General features: G+C 42.4%; 1 protein-coding gene across 17 annotated transcripts in view; it reads left to right on the top strand.

The window, feature by feature from the left end:
• scrib (scribble planar cell polarity protein) overlaps positions 1-12805 on the top strand; it is a 54909-nt gene that overhangs the window by 17008 nt on the left and 25096 nt on the right. For 16 of the 17 annotated variants that reach the window (XM_017406520.3, XM_017406525.3, XM_017406515.3 and 13 more), the window contains exons 2-15: positions 4979-5096; positions 6332-6410; positions 6787-6876; positions 7278-7334; positions 8199-8262; positions 8943-9017; positions 9144-9288; positions 9735-9853; positions 9956-10155; positions 10501-10667; positions 10838-10968; positions 11108-11233; positions 11462-11647; positions 11727-12113. In XM_017406520.3, coding sequence (XP_017262009.1) covers positions 4979-5096; positions 6332-6410; positions 6787-6876; positions 7278-7334; positions 8199-8262; positions 8943-9017; positions 9144-9288; positions 9735-9853; positions 9956-10155; positions 10501-10667; positions 10838-10968; positions 11108-11233; positions 11462-11647; positions 11727-12113 — 1944 coding nt within the window. The remainder of the gene's footprint in view (positions 1-4978; positions 5097-6331; positions 6411-6786; positions 6877-7277; positions 7335-8198; positions 8263-8942; positions 9018-9143; positions 9289-9734; positions 9854-9955; positions 10156-10500; positions 10668-10837; positions 10969-11107; positions 11234-11461; positions 11648-11726; positions 12114-12805) is intronic. The other variant, XM_037973115.1, reaches the window with a different exon arrangement.

The following is a 12805-nucleotide window of genomic DNA, read 5'->3' as shown; positions in this document are numbered from 1 at the left end:
GTTTGTCAGTCAACCGAATCCTGCGTTTTATTTCCTCCTCACACTGAAAGAGTCACTATTGGTACAAAAGCATGTGCTCTCCCCTCCCCTCTCTTTGAGCCCCTCACCCCAGTGGTGTGCAGTGTGAGGGAATGATTGTTCAGAAGAGGGGAGGTATGAAGGACTGGGCCAAAGTTGCAGATTTGAGACGAGATTAGGAGACGCAGGAATGTGAGAATAGGATTTTAATTTGTGGCACACTACAGTTTCCTTTCCTGGAAAACTTGGATTCATCATCGTGTTGACGCATTCATCTAATACATTTGTAGGAAAGCAGAGACCAGAGCACTCTTGTTTCACTTGATGTGTATTAAAGATCTCGTTTGCCTCTGCAGAATTTAAACCAGCTGTGTGTGTGTGTTTGTTGTTGAGAGATGCTTGCTCAGTCTGTAGTTGGATGGTATAATTGGAGAGAAATTAAAAGCTAAATGGAATTGCTTGACTGAAACAGTGCAGCCTTTCTGAATATCCAGTTTCACCCCAGTGCACCTACCCACATGGGAACACACTGTTTACTCACAAGTGTCACAAGGACACACACACACACACACGTACACTTTGCCTCTGAGTCTGGACACACAGCTTTAATGCATTTTAGCGCCGGGCATAAACAGTTTTTGAGAGTTTCCCAATTTCTAAAAGAAAATTTACCTCTGTCTTTGTCACACACCAGTTGAGCATCAAACAGGTCTGCAGCCATTTCTGCAAAGTTATAAAACGATCTAAAGAGACCCGTTAAAGTAGACTGGCGGGCCGTTTACTGTTTTGTAAACACTTTGCTGTGTAGAGATCAGTGAACGGTTCATCGGTTGTACAGTCTCTGTATAAGTGGTAATAATATGATTCTTGTGATTTGTTCACAGCTTAGCTTTGCAGTAGGTTGACCAAAAGTGCAAAAATGACCAACAGTCATCAAAACAAAAGTTCACTGTTGAGGCATCTCACCAATAAAGCCTCCCAGTAATCATTCCTTGTTATTTTCCCAACAAAAAATTAATGTGACAATCTATATCAGTTAAACATTTTGCTCCAAAAAATGTTTACTCTGTATACTTTCACAGATTTTTATTGCATTATTTGAAATTAGTCAATAGCTGTAATTTATTTTATACTGAACATATTATTTTATGTAAGATTTGTGTCTGTTGGGTGTAATGCATGGTCACTGAGGGGTCCTTAGGACACATTTGTCTCACTCAGGTCAGGTTAATACTGAATGTGGACACGGCCTTGGATAAATCTAATTTCATTTAAATTGACTTCTCTGCAGCAATGTGAAGGCCACGATCATTCGCATTCCACCGGATGAATTTACAGACTCCTAATGCACATAAACACACTCATAAACACTCAAACACTAACTGCTGCTAATGCACATAAATACTCAAGTATGCACATTAACATGCTCCTGTCCTCTCGGCATACAAAAGCTGATTCCTACGACTGTAACTTAAGCCAAAGTAATGCTTGTAAACACAAATATGTTCCGACTTAAAGACCCACAGCGCAGGATTTCCTCTGCTACAACGAAAGGGTGACTGTAATGCACCAACATGAACACACACGTGCATTAATAGCCTGTGGCTCGTTTGCACTCTCAGTCTGATGGGGATATTAACCAAGCAGGACGCTGCAGATCACACAAAGCGTCTTCTGGCCGTTGACGCACACGCAGTCAAGTGCAGCGCGTCTTCTGCCCAACTTTTTTTTTTTCTCGTTCTTGTCACACTCGCTGCTCTATTTCACAGATTGCTCATGGGTGACCAGGCTTCATTCACCACACAATAATGAGGGATTTTCCTCAAAGAATTACCCAGGCAACAAAACTCATTCAGCGCGAGCTGGAGTTGGATTACGCTCTAAATCTGTGCAGCTGTGTCACTTTTTTACAACCCCTCCACCACCTTTATTGGAATCCAATTTATCTGCCTACATTTCAAAGTTTAAAAGAGAACATGTACGAAACAAAAAGTTTTTATTTAATCAAATTGGATTCATTTTGATCCTGTAGCACCCAAAAATGTGAAGTTTATCTAGCAGTTTTCTTTCCATTGCCTCATCTCTAAAACTGGCTGATCTTTGATTGACCAGCATGTTCCCAGGAAGAAAAGGCTTCCCGTTAGTGCTGATTACGACCATTCACCTTCGTTAGGCAGATGCAAAGCAGGGAAATGGTATTCTGCCTGTCGACTGGTGCTCTGTACAATGCTGAGACCTGACACTGCCCTCTGCTGACATCCATCATTCACCCACCTCCACTCATACTCATCTATTTTACAGTGATAATCCCTCCTCTCCCTCCCTCCTCACAGCTGCACCACTTTACTTATGCAAACAACTTTTTTCCTCCCCTCCCTCGTTAGATTATTGCAGCGGCAAAGTGCTCCTGCTTGTTGTTCTTGTTGACTCTTTAACTCATACAACATTGCTGATTCTCCATTGTTTGATTTTGATGAGACAGCAGTCATCGGAAAACTGCAGAGATCCAGTTTCCAGAACTGGAATTTGTTGTTACAAGCTGCCCGAAAATCACATTTTAAAGAACATTCGGCACATGCCATTTAAATGATAACGTAGCTCACAATCTTTTCAGAAATACATTCCAGGGGTAAATATATTCAAACTTAAATCTTATTGGTCAGTAATGGAGTTTTTTTTTTTTTTTAAAGAACTTTAAGCCTAATGTTGCATGACTCTTGGTCCTCCAGACAACCCTGCATGCAAGACGTCACTAAGAGGTGAATGGCCATCTTTGTAAGTAGTTACAATGACTTGTTCTCAGGCATGATTGCATTACTGTTGTAGTTTTCTGCTCATCACTTTATAAACTCTTGACAACATCAGTAGTGGAGAGGAATGCGCTGATGCAAATGCTTCGGATGGGAAAAACTGGAGACCATCAGGAAAATTAGAAGTGCTAGCATCTCGTACTCGGAGTATTCTTCACCTTTGGGAGTTAAACGCACCTGTAGGGATATCAAATATAGCTACGTTCTCCACAGTTGTCACCTGTTCTGACAACTGAGTTTGGCTGTGGCCATACGGTTGTTTCCTCTCACCTGCTTCTTGTTGAAAAAACACTTGCTTTGTCTCTTGGTGGCTAAAACCAAACTACTGTCCTTTTTATTATAAGGTTTTATATTACTCTATGGTGAAAAAAAAATAAAAATCTGGTCCTTTCTAAATGTTAAACCGAGCCACAGACACAACACAACACATGGCCATTGTTTGTTATTTATGAGAGCTAAGATAAAATGCTGAATCAGTGTGTGGAAAAACTAATTGCTTGATACGGGCAATAAGTGGATGTTAAATGTTGAAAATTGTTGCTGCACAAATATGGGTTTCTTGGAAATGAGGCCAGGAGGAAAAACTACTTCTATCAAAACAGAACATGACGGATTAGATATGAACTTCTACAAATGTATTAACAGGACGCCCTGAACGATGTTCTTTGGACAGACCAGTGAAAAACTGATAAGGATGTACAAAACAATCAAATGATTACAGCTGAAGATGCTTCTTATTAAACAAATGAATCTCAGCTGATGTTCTTGGGTCTTCCTCAATGTTTTGATTTCTTTCTTTCTGTGTTATGATGTGGTGTAAATATGCCTTGTTGTTGTTCAACTGGACCTAATTTTAAGAGAAGCACATCCCAGAACATAAGACAGAAGGCTTGTATGAAGTGAACGTTAAGGGTTTTGAATGCTGCTGAAGAACTGACTGTAACCTGAACTTTCTGTAAGGAAAGGGAGCAGGAAACGTCAGTCATCGAGGACCAGGGTGGAGCTGAAGCGCAGTCGTTTTATCTCCGGCAGCTTAATTGTGGAGCTGTCTCTCACCATGTTACATTGACTGTGTTCATGTGTGTTTTTATGTTTCCCTCACACACAACTTTGACAACACACATCTGAGAAGTTTTTGTGTTATCTGATTTGCTGCTTGTTTATGCAACAGTTAGGATACATTATTGTAATGTTTTGTTTTTTAAACCTAATCCAAGCGGAGGAGAAAAAGCTCAGACGTTATCTGGATTTTTCAGTTTAGTAAATATATCCCTTGTAGCTGACACACGCAGGGGGTTGAACGTTTTTGCTGATTACTATAGGTTTAATGCGAATAAAAGTTTTGGCTCCAAGCTTGCAGGCAGAAAGAATTCATGAATAAAGTTGGTAAAGTCTGGCTTATAATAGCGCAGACAGTGGACTCTGTGTGGATACTGATTTGAAGGGTTAATAAGTGCATAGTTTCAGCATATTACTCCCGCCGTTCTCTGCCAGCCAGTCTTGTTCGTCCGTCTGAACAGCACAGACGCACATTGCTGCTGGTGGAGGAATGCTGTCCTGTTCAACAACCCCGCTCTTGTGAAAGCACTTGGCAGCGCTGCGGCCACAACGCTCTCCTCGGGCTCCCATAACGAAAGCCACTTTGTTTGGCAGCCGTTGCCATGGTGGGAAGGTTTTTTTTTTGGGATGAGGGGGGAATATATATGTGGATGGAATGTTTTTAAAACCACTTCTGGAGAAAGTCTTTGACTAAATATACAGAACATTTTGTGTGTTCACACTACAGTTATATGAGGACAAATTCACCACGAAGGATCTGAAATTACTATTAAAGTAAAAAGAAATGGTTTTAAGTATATTGAAAACAATTGTGATGACACTTGCTTATTTAAATTACAAACTGTTGTGTAGATTAATGTATATGTACATATTCTGGCATATGTGAACATTTTATATAGATTAGCTTTCCTAACTGTCCAATAATTGCAATAAGCTACTTGTGAAAATCAGGAATATTTGAACCAGAACTTTGTTGGCACTGAACGGCTCTGCTTGCTTGTTGCCTCAGTGCTAAATCAGGTGATGATGAGCTAAAATCTAAGGTTGATTTGAAGCGTTTGCTTTTAACGAGGTGCCTCGTATCTTCACAGCCTTTCTTCAGACTACTGAACCTGCGGAAGCTGGGCCTGAGCGACAATGAGATCCAGAGACTTGCTCCTGAGGTGGCCAACTTCATGCAGCTGGTGGAACTGGACATCTCCAGAAACGGTAAACAAATACGACTAGGCTGCAATTGTTTCATACAGTTTTACATAATCATCCTTTTTCCTTTGAAACGCTCTAAAATCTCAGACATAAAAAGCTGTTATGTCCGTGAAACAAACTTGAACAATGCAGTGATAAGTAATAGGAGCGTCGTTGGAAGGAAAATGCATTGAAAAAAAACAAACATCCAGGCTGCCCTGAGTTAGAGATGGAGCAGAAATGTAACATAAAGCTGATTGCAGATATGTCTGATATTGCTGTGTGTGCACAAACAGCATGCCCTCTCTGTGTCCTTGCACAGAAACAGATACTGAGTGTCAGATATGAGACGTCTGCTGAGCTCCACACTGCATCAGGTGCTGTGGGAGGGCTGTGCAGTGGCCTGTAAGAGCCTTTCCCATCTGTCTGCTTTCCTGCTCCTGCTGCAGTGCAACTCTGAGCCGGATCAGTGTGACGGGCTGCTTTGCTCTGTACACATTTCTTAACATGCACCTGCAATATCCAGCGCCGAAAGTTCCTCTGATCAGGCTGCTCAGGTCGCTTCCTGTGTCTTTGTTCATTGCTACGTGCACAAGACTGAGGCAAACGTTTAAGTATTTATGAAGCTGTTTGTTATTGTACATGATGTTATACTAGTTCCTGATATCATAGCAGAACGGATTCATCTATCTGCCTCACAAAAACAATTTCTACTTTAATAAAGCTCAGATTTTCACCTGAACTGTGATGTAATCTAAATGAAGCAATTTTAATGTGGAGAATAAGTCAAATTATTAAGAACGAAAAGCCACTTGTGTTTCATCTCACTTAAAAAACTTGTACTATGCCACCAAAAGCCTTGACACTTGTTTATCATATTTATATTTTTATCTGCCTTTTTGCACATGTGTGTTTTTATTATTGGTGGTGCGTTTTACTATGAGCAGGACATGAAATGCTTTTAGATACAGAGGCAGGGATTATCCAGGCTTAGCTTCGTTATAAATGGAAAACTACAATTAATTGTTCAAATGTGGTTACGCAACATTTGTTGATGGTAGAAAATGAAAATATCAGTCTGTGGTTCTTCATAGTAGAGCTTCCTGGTCAAAATTTTAATTTTTTATGGTTCATAACCATCGGGGTATGATTACAAGGTATTTAAAATGTTCAAACACCAGCTTCTCACACTCTACATGTGTATGTCAGCATGGTAAGTTACCCTGCATAATAAACCCTCCTTTTTTTTTTCCTGGCAGACATTCCTGAGATCCCCGAGAGCATTAAGTTCTGCCGGGCCTTGGAGATCGCTGATTTCAGTGGAAACCCCCTCACCAGGTGAGCGGATTGTAACAGCAGGTTTCTGTCGGGACGTAAATATTCTGCCTCGCTGTAGTATTTACAGAATGTGTCGTCGGGCATCTTTGGGACTGTTATTTTGCTTGCACTTCTGCATAGTAAACACACAAGTCTGGGAGCAGTCCGAGGTTTTAATGTCACCATGTTGCTCTGACACAAACATGGCTAAGTTTCCCAATAAAATGACTTGTAGCTCTCCTCTAAAGGAGCATCCGAGTTGGTATTTTATCTTTCTCTTTGCTGGAGGAACAGCATTGGAATAATTTACAAATTAATCTAAGAGTTGCCTAGATATTAATGTTTCCCAGCATTTTACAACGAAAGCCTGAGAATATCTCCTGCCTTTCTGCTTCAGATTGCCGGATGGTTTCACTCAGCTCCGAGCGCTGGCTCACCTTTCCCTCAACGATGTGTCGTTACAAACGTTGCCCAGCGACATCGGAAAGTAAGTGTACATCATGGCAGAAAATTAATGGAAGCGACTGATCAGAAATTAAGCAGAGACATTTATTTGAATCAGGTGGATTCCTAATTGCAGCTTTAAATGACAGCATTGCTGCTTGAGTCAGAATAACCTTTAATGCAGAATAGATTTAGTGAAAGTGATAAACTCCCATAACTAAGCTGTTGAGAGTATGTGCTGGTTTGTGAGAAGTGTAGTCTCCGAGGCAGCTGGGTTCTGGTGGGGGCACTGGTGTGTTCAGACAGATGGAGGAGCCCCTCACCACGCCAGGCAGCCCAGACAGACAGACCTGCCATCTGACTAACCAACATGCATCTCCCTTCTCTTCGTCTCTTGCCAACTCCTACTCCTCTGCCTCCTTTTCTCTGCCACTCCCGCATCAGTCTGGCCAACTTGGTGACGCTGGAGCTCAGGGAGAACCTGTTAAAGTCTCTGCCCACGTAAGTGTCACATCTGCTCGATGTACATCCGCAGGGTTTGGTTCTCTCATTGTTCACGGTCTTCATTGACAAGAAGCAGGATTTCTGAATCCTCCCTGGTGCTCTTACTGTTAACTTTTAAAGCAGCAGTGCAAATCTTTTGAATCGGGATTCTGCAGAAACGTTATGAACAGTTATTATCTGACCTGTTGTAAATAAACCAACCTCAGTTTGGAGAAATAGTTTAATTTAGACTGAACTGACAAGCTAACAGCTAGTCTGAGCTGGGCCAAGACCAACGTGAATTGCTGCCATCACCATTAGTTTTGCCTCAGATATTTATTATTGAATTCTGTGGTACAAATAGCACTAGCAACAGCTAGCTGTAGCACTTCCAGCTGGAATGTAATATTATTTCTGCTGGAATAACTATGCAAACTGATGGCAACGTTAACATTTCTAAAACAGTGTTTCTGTGAACGGTTTTGGAGTTGTTTTAATCTGGAGCTGGCTCCACTTAGAAGAGCTGTTATCTGATCAGTCGGATCGGACGTAAACTTTATTACTCCGAAACTGAGGCCATTCAAAGAGCAGGTAAGATATTAGCTGTTTGTAACTTTTCCACAGAGCCCCACAAACTGTCTGAACTAAAAAGCAAATTCTAAGTAAAACATTTCTAGCTTCTTTTTGTTTCTTTTCAAGAAGGAAATGTAAAATGATGACACAAACACTTCAATTATCCTTAGCAGAGTAGATTTAAAAGCTATCCGTGTTTATGTCATTAAAAGTGAATGAATGGTATGTTATTATCATGTGCAAAGCTCGGCTCTTTGTTCTTTCAGATTAGACGCTGGCGTGATTATAACTGTGCTGTTTCATGTTCAGGTCGCTCTCTTTCCTGGTAAAACTGGAACAGCTGGACCTTGGCAGCAACGAACTCGAAGTTTTGGTTTGTGAACATCTTCTCTATTTTGTTCATTCGGTACGCTGTAGATAACTCCTTGTGTCACTAAGTGGGCAAACGGGTCCCTTACATGTCATATTTCTGCAGTCAGAGTGGGACACGAGTATCATGAGTATCCTACCACTGTAGCTATGACCCAAAACACACGTTGACCTGAAACAAAGCAGAGGCAGCGAGCTCTGCTTTTATCCCAGGAACGCCCACCTGTCTCAACAGGACGGGCGAAACGATTCGTGACGAGCTGACAGAGGGCGGACGCTGAGCAAACAGTGACGACACGATGAATACAAGTCTGCGTACTTGTCAAAAAGCAGCACCCCGTTACGCTCTCCTGTCATTTGTTTTGACTTGGATTTGATACTTAAGCCTGTTGAAGCTTTAACAAACCATAGAGGAGTATCCAACTGGAGTCATTCCACTTTGAGATGATTTTTTTAAGACTTTCTAAACAGTTTAACATAAAGTGGTTCATTTATTTACTAGCAGTTTTCCCCTCTTGTCAAAAGAGCTGAAGTTATGACTTGTTGTAAAATTCATCTACAGAATGTATCTTTTGACTCTTGACTCTGTTGTGCTGAAACCTGATTTCCTGAATTTTGCACCAGAAATAGCTAACCTATTTTTGTGTCCTTTTTTCCCCCTCTTTCCTAATTTACCTTGTTTAGCCAGACACGCTCGGTGCTCTCCCCAACCTCAGGGAGCTGTGGTTAGACCGTAACCAGTTGTCTTCATTACCACCAGTAAGTGCAGCTTTAAGAAACACGGGCCTCCTGCAAACGGTCTCTTTGCTTGAGCTGTGAAAATAACGACTGTGTTGCGCCTTGATTGCACCCTGCGAGTGTTATTTTTCTTTTCTGCGTGTTTAGGAGTTGGGAAACCTTCGGCGGCTGGTTTGTCTGGATGTCTCAGAGAACCGTCTGGAGGAGCTTCCCTCAGAGCTGAGCGGCCTCCTGGCTCTCACAGACCTGCTGCTCACACAAAACCTGCTCGAAGTCATCCCGGACAGCATCGGTGAGAAACGCCCGCCGCTCAGAGAGAAACGGGATTATAAGAATATTTTAGAAAAGTTATCCAACTCATCGAGTTGGATAGAAAGAATTAAACAGTCAGTAAAACTGGCACCAGCTTTGGTTTGTAAGGTTTAGTTCCTGAGCTGTAAAGTGAAGCTGCTGTTTCACTCCTTTATTTTCAGAAAGTGTTGTGTAATCTAACCAGTGTGTAGTGTTAAGGAAACACTGGTCCAAGCTCCTTCTGTGCCAAAGACAATTTGAGGGAAACCGAAGCGGTGCTGCCCTCTACTGGAAAAATAGTATTATTGACAAATCTGGATTTGACATTGGTGTGTTTCAAGACATTAAATAAAATCTGTTAGACGTTTTATCCCTGATAAAGAAGGTTAAATATGTGAATGTCTGTTTTTTTTTAAATCTTTTTGTTTGTTTTTGTTTCGTCTCCAGGTTCTCTGAAGCAACTGTCCATCCTGAAGGTGGACCAGAACCGCCTGACCCACCTGACTGACTCGATAGGAGAGTGTGAAAACCTCACAGAACTTGTTCTGACGGAGAATCTCTTACAGGTACAGACATTTACACCAACCGTGTCAGCATTTAAGCTCCACGCATTAATACCTAGGTTTCATTAGAAGTAAAATGTTGTTCCTTCCGCTCGTTCCTCTCAGTCACTTCCTCGCTCGCTGGGCAAGCTGAAGAAGCTGACGAACCTGAATGTAGACCGAAACCGCCTGAGCAGTGTGCCCAAAGAGCTGGGCGGCTGCGCCAGCCTCAACGTCCTGTCGCTGAGAGACAACCGCCTGGGCAAGCTGCCCTGTGAGCTCGCAGATGCCACTGAGCTGCATGTTCTGGATGTGGCTGGAAACAGGTGCCCTCGCTTAACAACACGACCTTTTTAACAACATACAGCAACTTTTACTGCTAAGGTTGTGGAATTTAATGCACCTCCAGTTTTGAGCTTTTTAATCTGATCAAGAAACAAAACTATAATACCAAGTAAAACTGATTTTAAAGCTTTTATACACATTTATGAAAAAATGTGTTGTCAAAAAAATGCTTTTTAAATCTTCCAAATGATCATTTTCAAGGCTTTAAACTTTGTTTGAGTTTTTGTCATTTAACGTCACTGTAGTTTCGTGCAGGTCACATTTTCTTCCTCAAGAAGCCAATGTTCTGGCTCATTTTATCTATCCCCCCCCTGCTTTCACCCCAGATTACAAAACCTGCCTTTTGCCCTGACAAACCTCAACCTGAAGGCCATGTGGCTCGCCGAGAACCAGTCGCAACCGATGCTCAAGTTCCAGACAGAAGACGATGAGCGAACAGGAGAGAAAGTGTTGACCTGCTACTTACTGCCCCAGCAGCCGTCACCAAGCCTAGGTGAGCATCGTTATCTCCAACAATTTAACCATTTCACCTGTTCCTTTCTGTCTCATAAACTTTCTGTTCTGACTTGTAAGAACTTTGGTTAAAATCAGAGAAGAGATGATCTAATATAAAGCTTCTGTTCGCCCACTTTACATCCATCCCTTCTCAACCTTTCCCCACAGAGAACTTGCTGCAGAACAGCAGGGATGACAGCTGGACGGACAGCAATCTGAACAGAGTTTCAGTCATTCACTTCCAGGAAGAGACCAAGGCCGAGGAGGAGGAAGATGATGAAGCTGCCGCAGAGCGCAGAGTGAGGAAATGCAACTTTGACGTCCCTGTGTTTAAAGAGCTCACCTTCATCAGCAGAAACGCTCCTTTTTTGTCATAATGTTGAGCATGAAACAAAATATTAAGTCTGTGCTTGACAAAGGTTGTCTTTGTCTTTTCAGGGCCTCCAGCGCAGAGCCACACCACATCCCAGTGAGCTGAAGGTGATGAAGAAGGTGATCGAGGAGAGGAGGAATGAAGCCTACCCTTTCAGATCTGATGGAGAAGAAGAGTCACACAACTCACAGGTGCCAAAATCAAACTAATGATTATTCAGTCACTTCTACCGGGGAAAAGATCAACATTTATGGGAAATACAAGCTCTCAAACACAAGTTGTTTCTGGGTTTTTAAGGCTTTTGTTACCATCTTTATAGCACACAACACAGAGCTAACATGTTCCTCTTATTTGGCTTTTTTTCTGCTGGTTGGTTAGACAGACGCGTTGAAATGAAGCCCTCTTTTTTTTCTTTTTAGGAGAATCGACTCAGTGATGTTTCCAATCAGAGCCACGACTCCCAGGCCTCAAACAGCACGCTGTCAGCCACGTCCCATGAGGACAGAAAAAATCTGGCTGTACCCTCTCAGAGAGAAGCTTTTGTGGACGGCCAGTCCCCTCAGGAGGAGGAAGAACTGGATGAGATGGAGGTGGAGTACATTGAGGTAAAATATTGACATTCGTCAAATTCAGCTACAGCTACTCTATTTAAAACTCTCTAATTGAATCTCTTCCTTTCTCCAGCCAACTGTGCACTTTGCAGAAGAACCCATCATCCGCGGTGGGGAAGAGGATGACGAGGAGGACCGGGAGAACGGCGAGAGGAGTGATGAGGAAGACGAGAGGCCTGCTGTTCCAATGGAGAAACAGCGGCTGATCAGAAAGGACACGCCACACTACAAGAAGCACTTCAAAATCACCAAGCTGCCCAAACCTGAGGCTGTGGCCGCACTGCTGCAGGGCTTCAGCCCCGAGGGGCTCAACTCTACCACGCAGGCTGCTGATGACGAAGACGAGGAGGAGGAGGAAGAGGAGGAGGAGGAGCAGGAGAGTGTTTGCACCCCTCAGCACCATCATAGAATAGAAGAGCTGGAGGACGTCCGACATCAGGGCAGCTCCAGTCAAGTGAAGGTGAAACAGAGATTCTGACAGGAAGTAGTTTGGGATTCTGCCTTAGAAACTGATATCTTAATAAGAAAAACATCATTCTTCATCACATTTAAATGGCTTTGTTGCACAGCAGAAAAAAGAGCAGATAAGTTAAATCATAGTTACATCATACTGTTCGACCATCCTGACCACCTGGCAGTCTGTTTTTGAGTGGTCACTTAAAATGAGGTGTTACACACAGAATGGAAACACAACCCATATGCAATGAATGAGTGAATATCTTAAACTCCGCCCTGCGTAGAAACACACTGCTGGCGCACATATGATGCTAACAGTAGATAAAACTCGTGTCACACGTGGGAGATCAGCCACAGATGAGCTCTGCCTTTCTTCCACAACACTGCTCCAGTTAGGAACTAAAGCTTCCCGCCATTACCAACCACCCGCTGATTTAATCACATAATGATAATCCCACACGCCGCTTTTATAACACTGCAAGCGACACGTATGAAGGATGCAAGTGAAGTCTGCTCATGTGCTGCTTACGTTGATGTTGATTTCAGTACGAGTGCGAGGGGGACTGAATGAGATCTGTTGATTTTTATCATGCCCAATTTAAAAAAAAAACAAACCTTTAACACAAAGATCATCTCACCAAATCTGTTTTGTGTGTGTTTCTATGAGCGTTGGTCTGTTTGTGTGGCTGAACTTGG

This window comes from Kryptolebias marmoratus, linkage group LG21 (genome assembly GCF_001649575.2).
Source record: "Kryptolebias marmoratus isolate JLee-2015 linkage group LG21, ASM164957v2, whole genome shotgun sequence".
In the NCBI taxonomy this organism is placed as follows: domain Eukaryota; kingdom Metazoa; phylum Chordata; class Actinopteri; order Cyprinodontiformes; family Rivulidae; genus Kryptolebias; species Kryptolebias marmoratus.
Note: the sequence above shows the minus strand (reverse complement) of the source record. Positions and strands in the feature narration are given on the sequence as shown.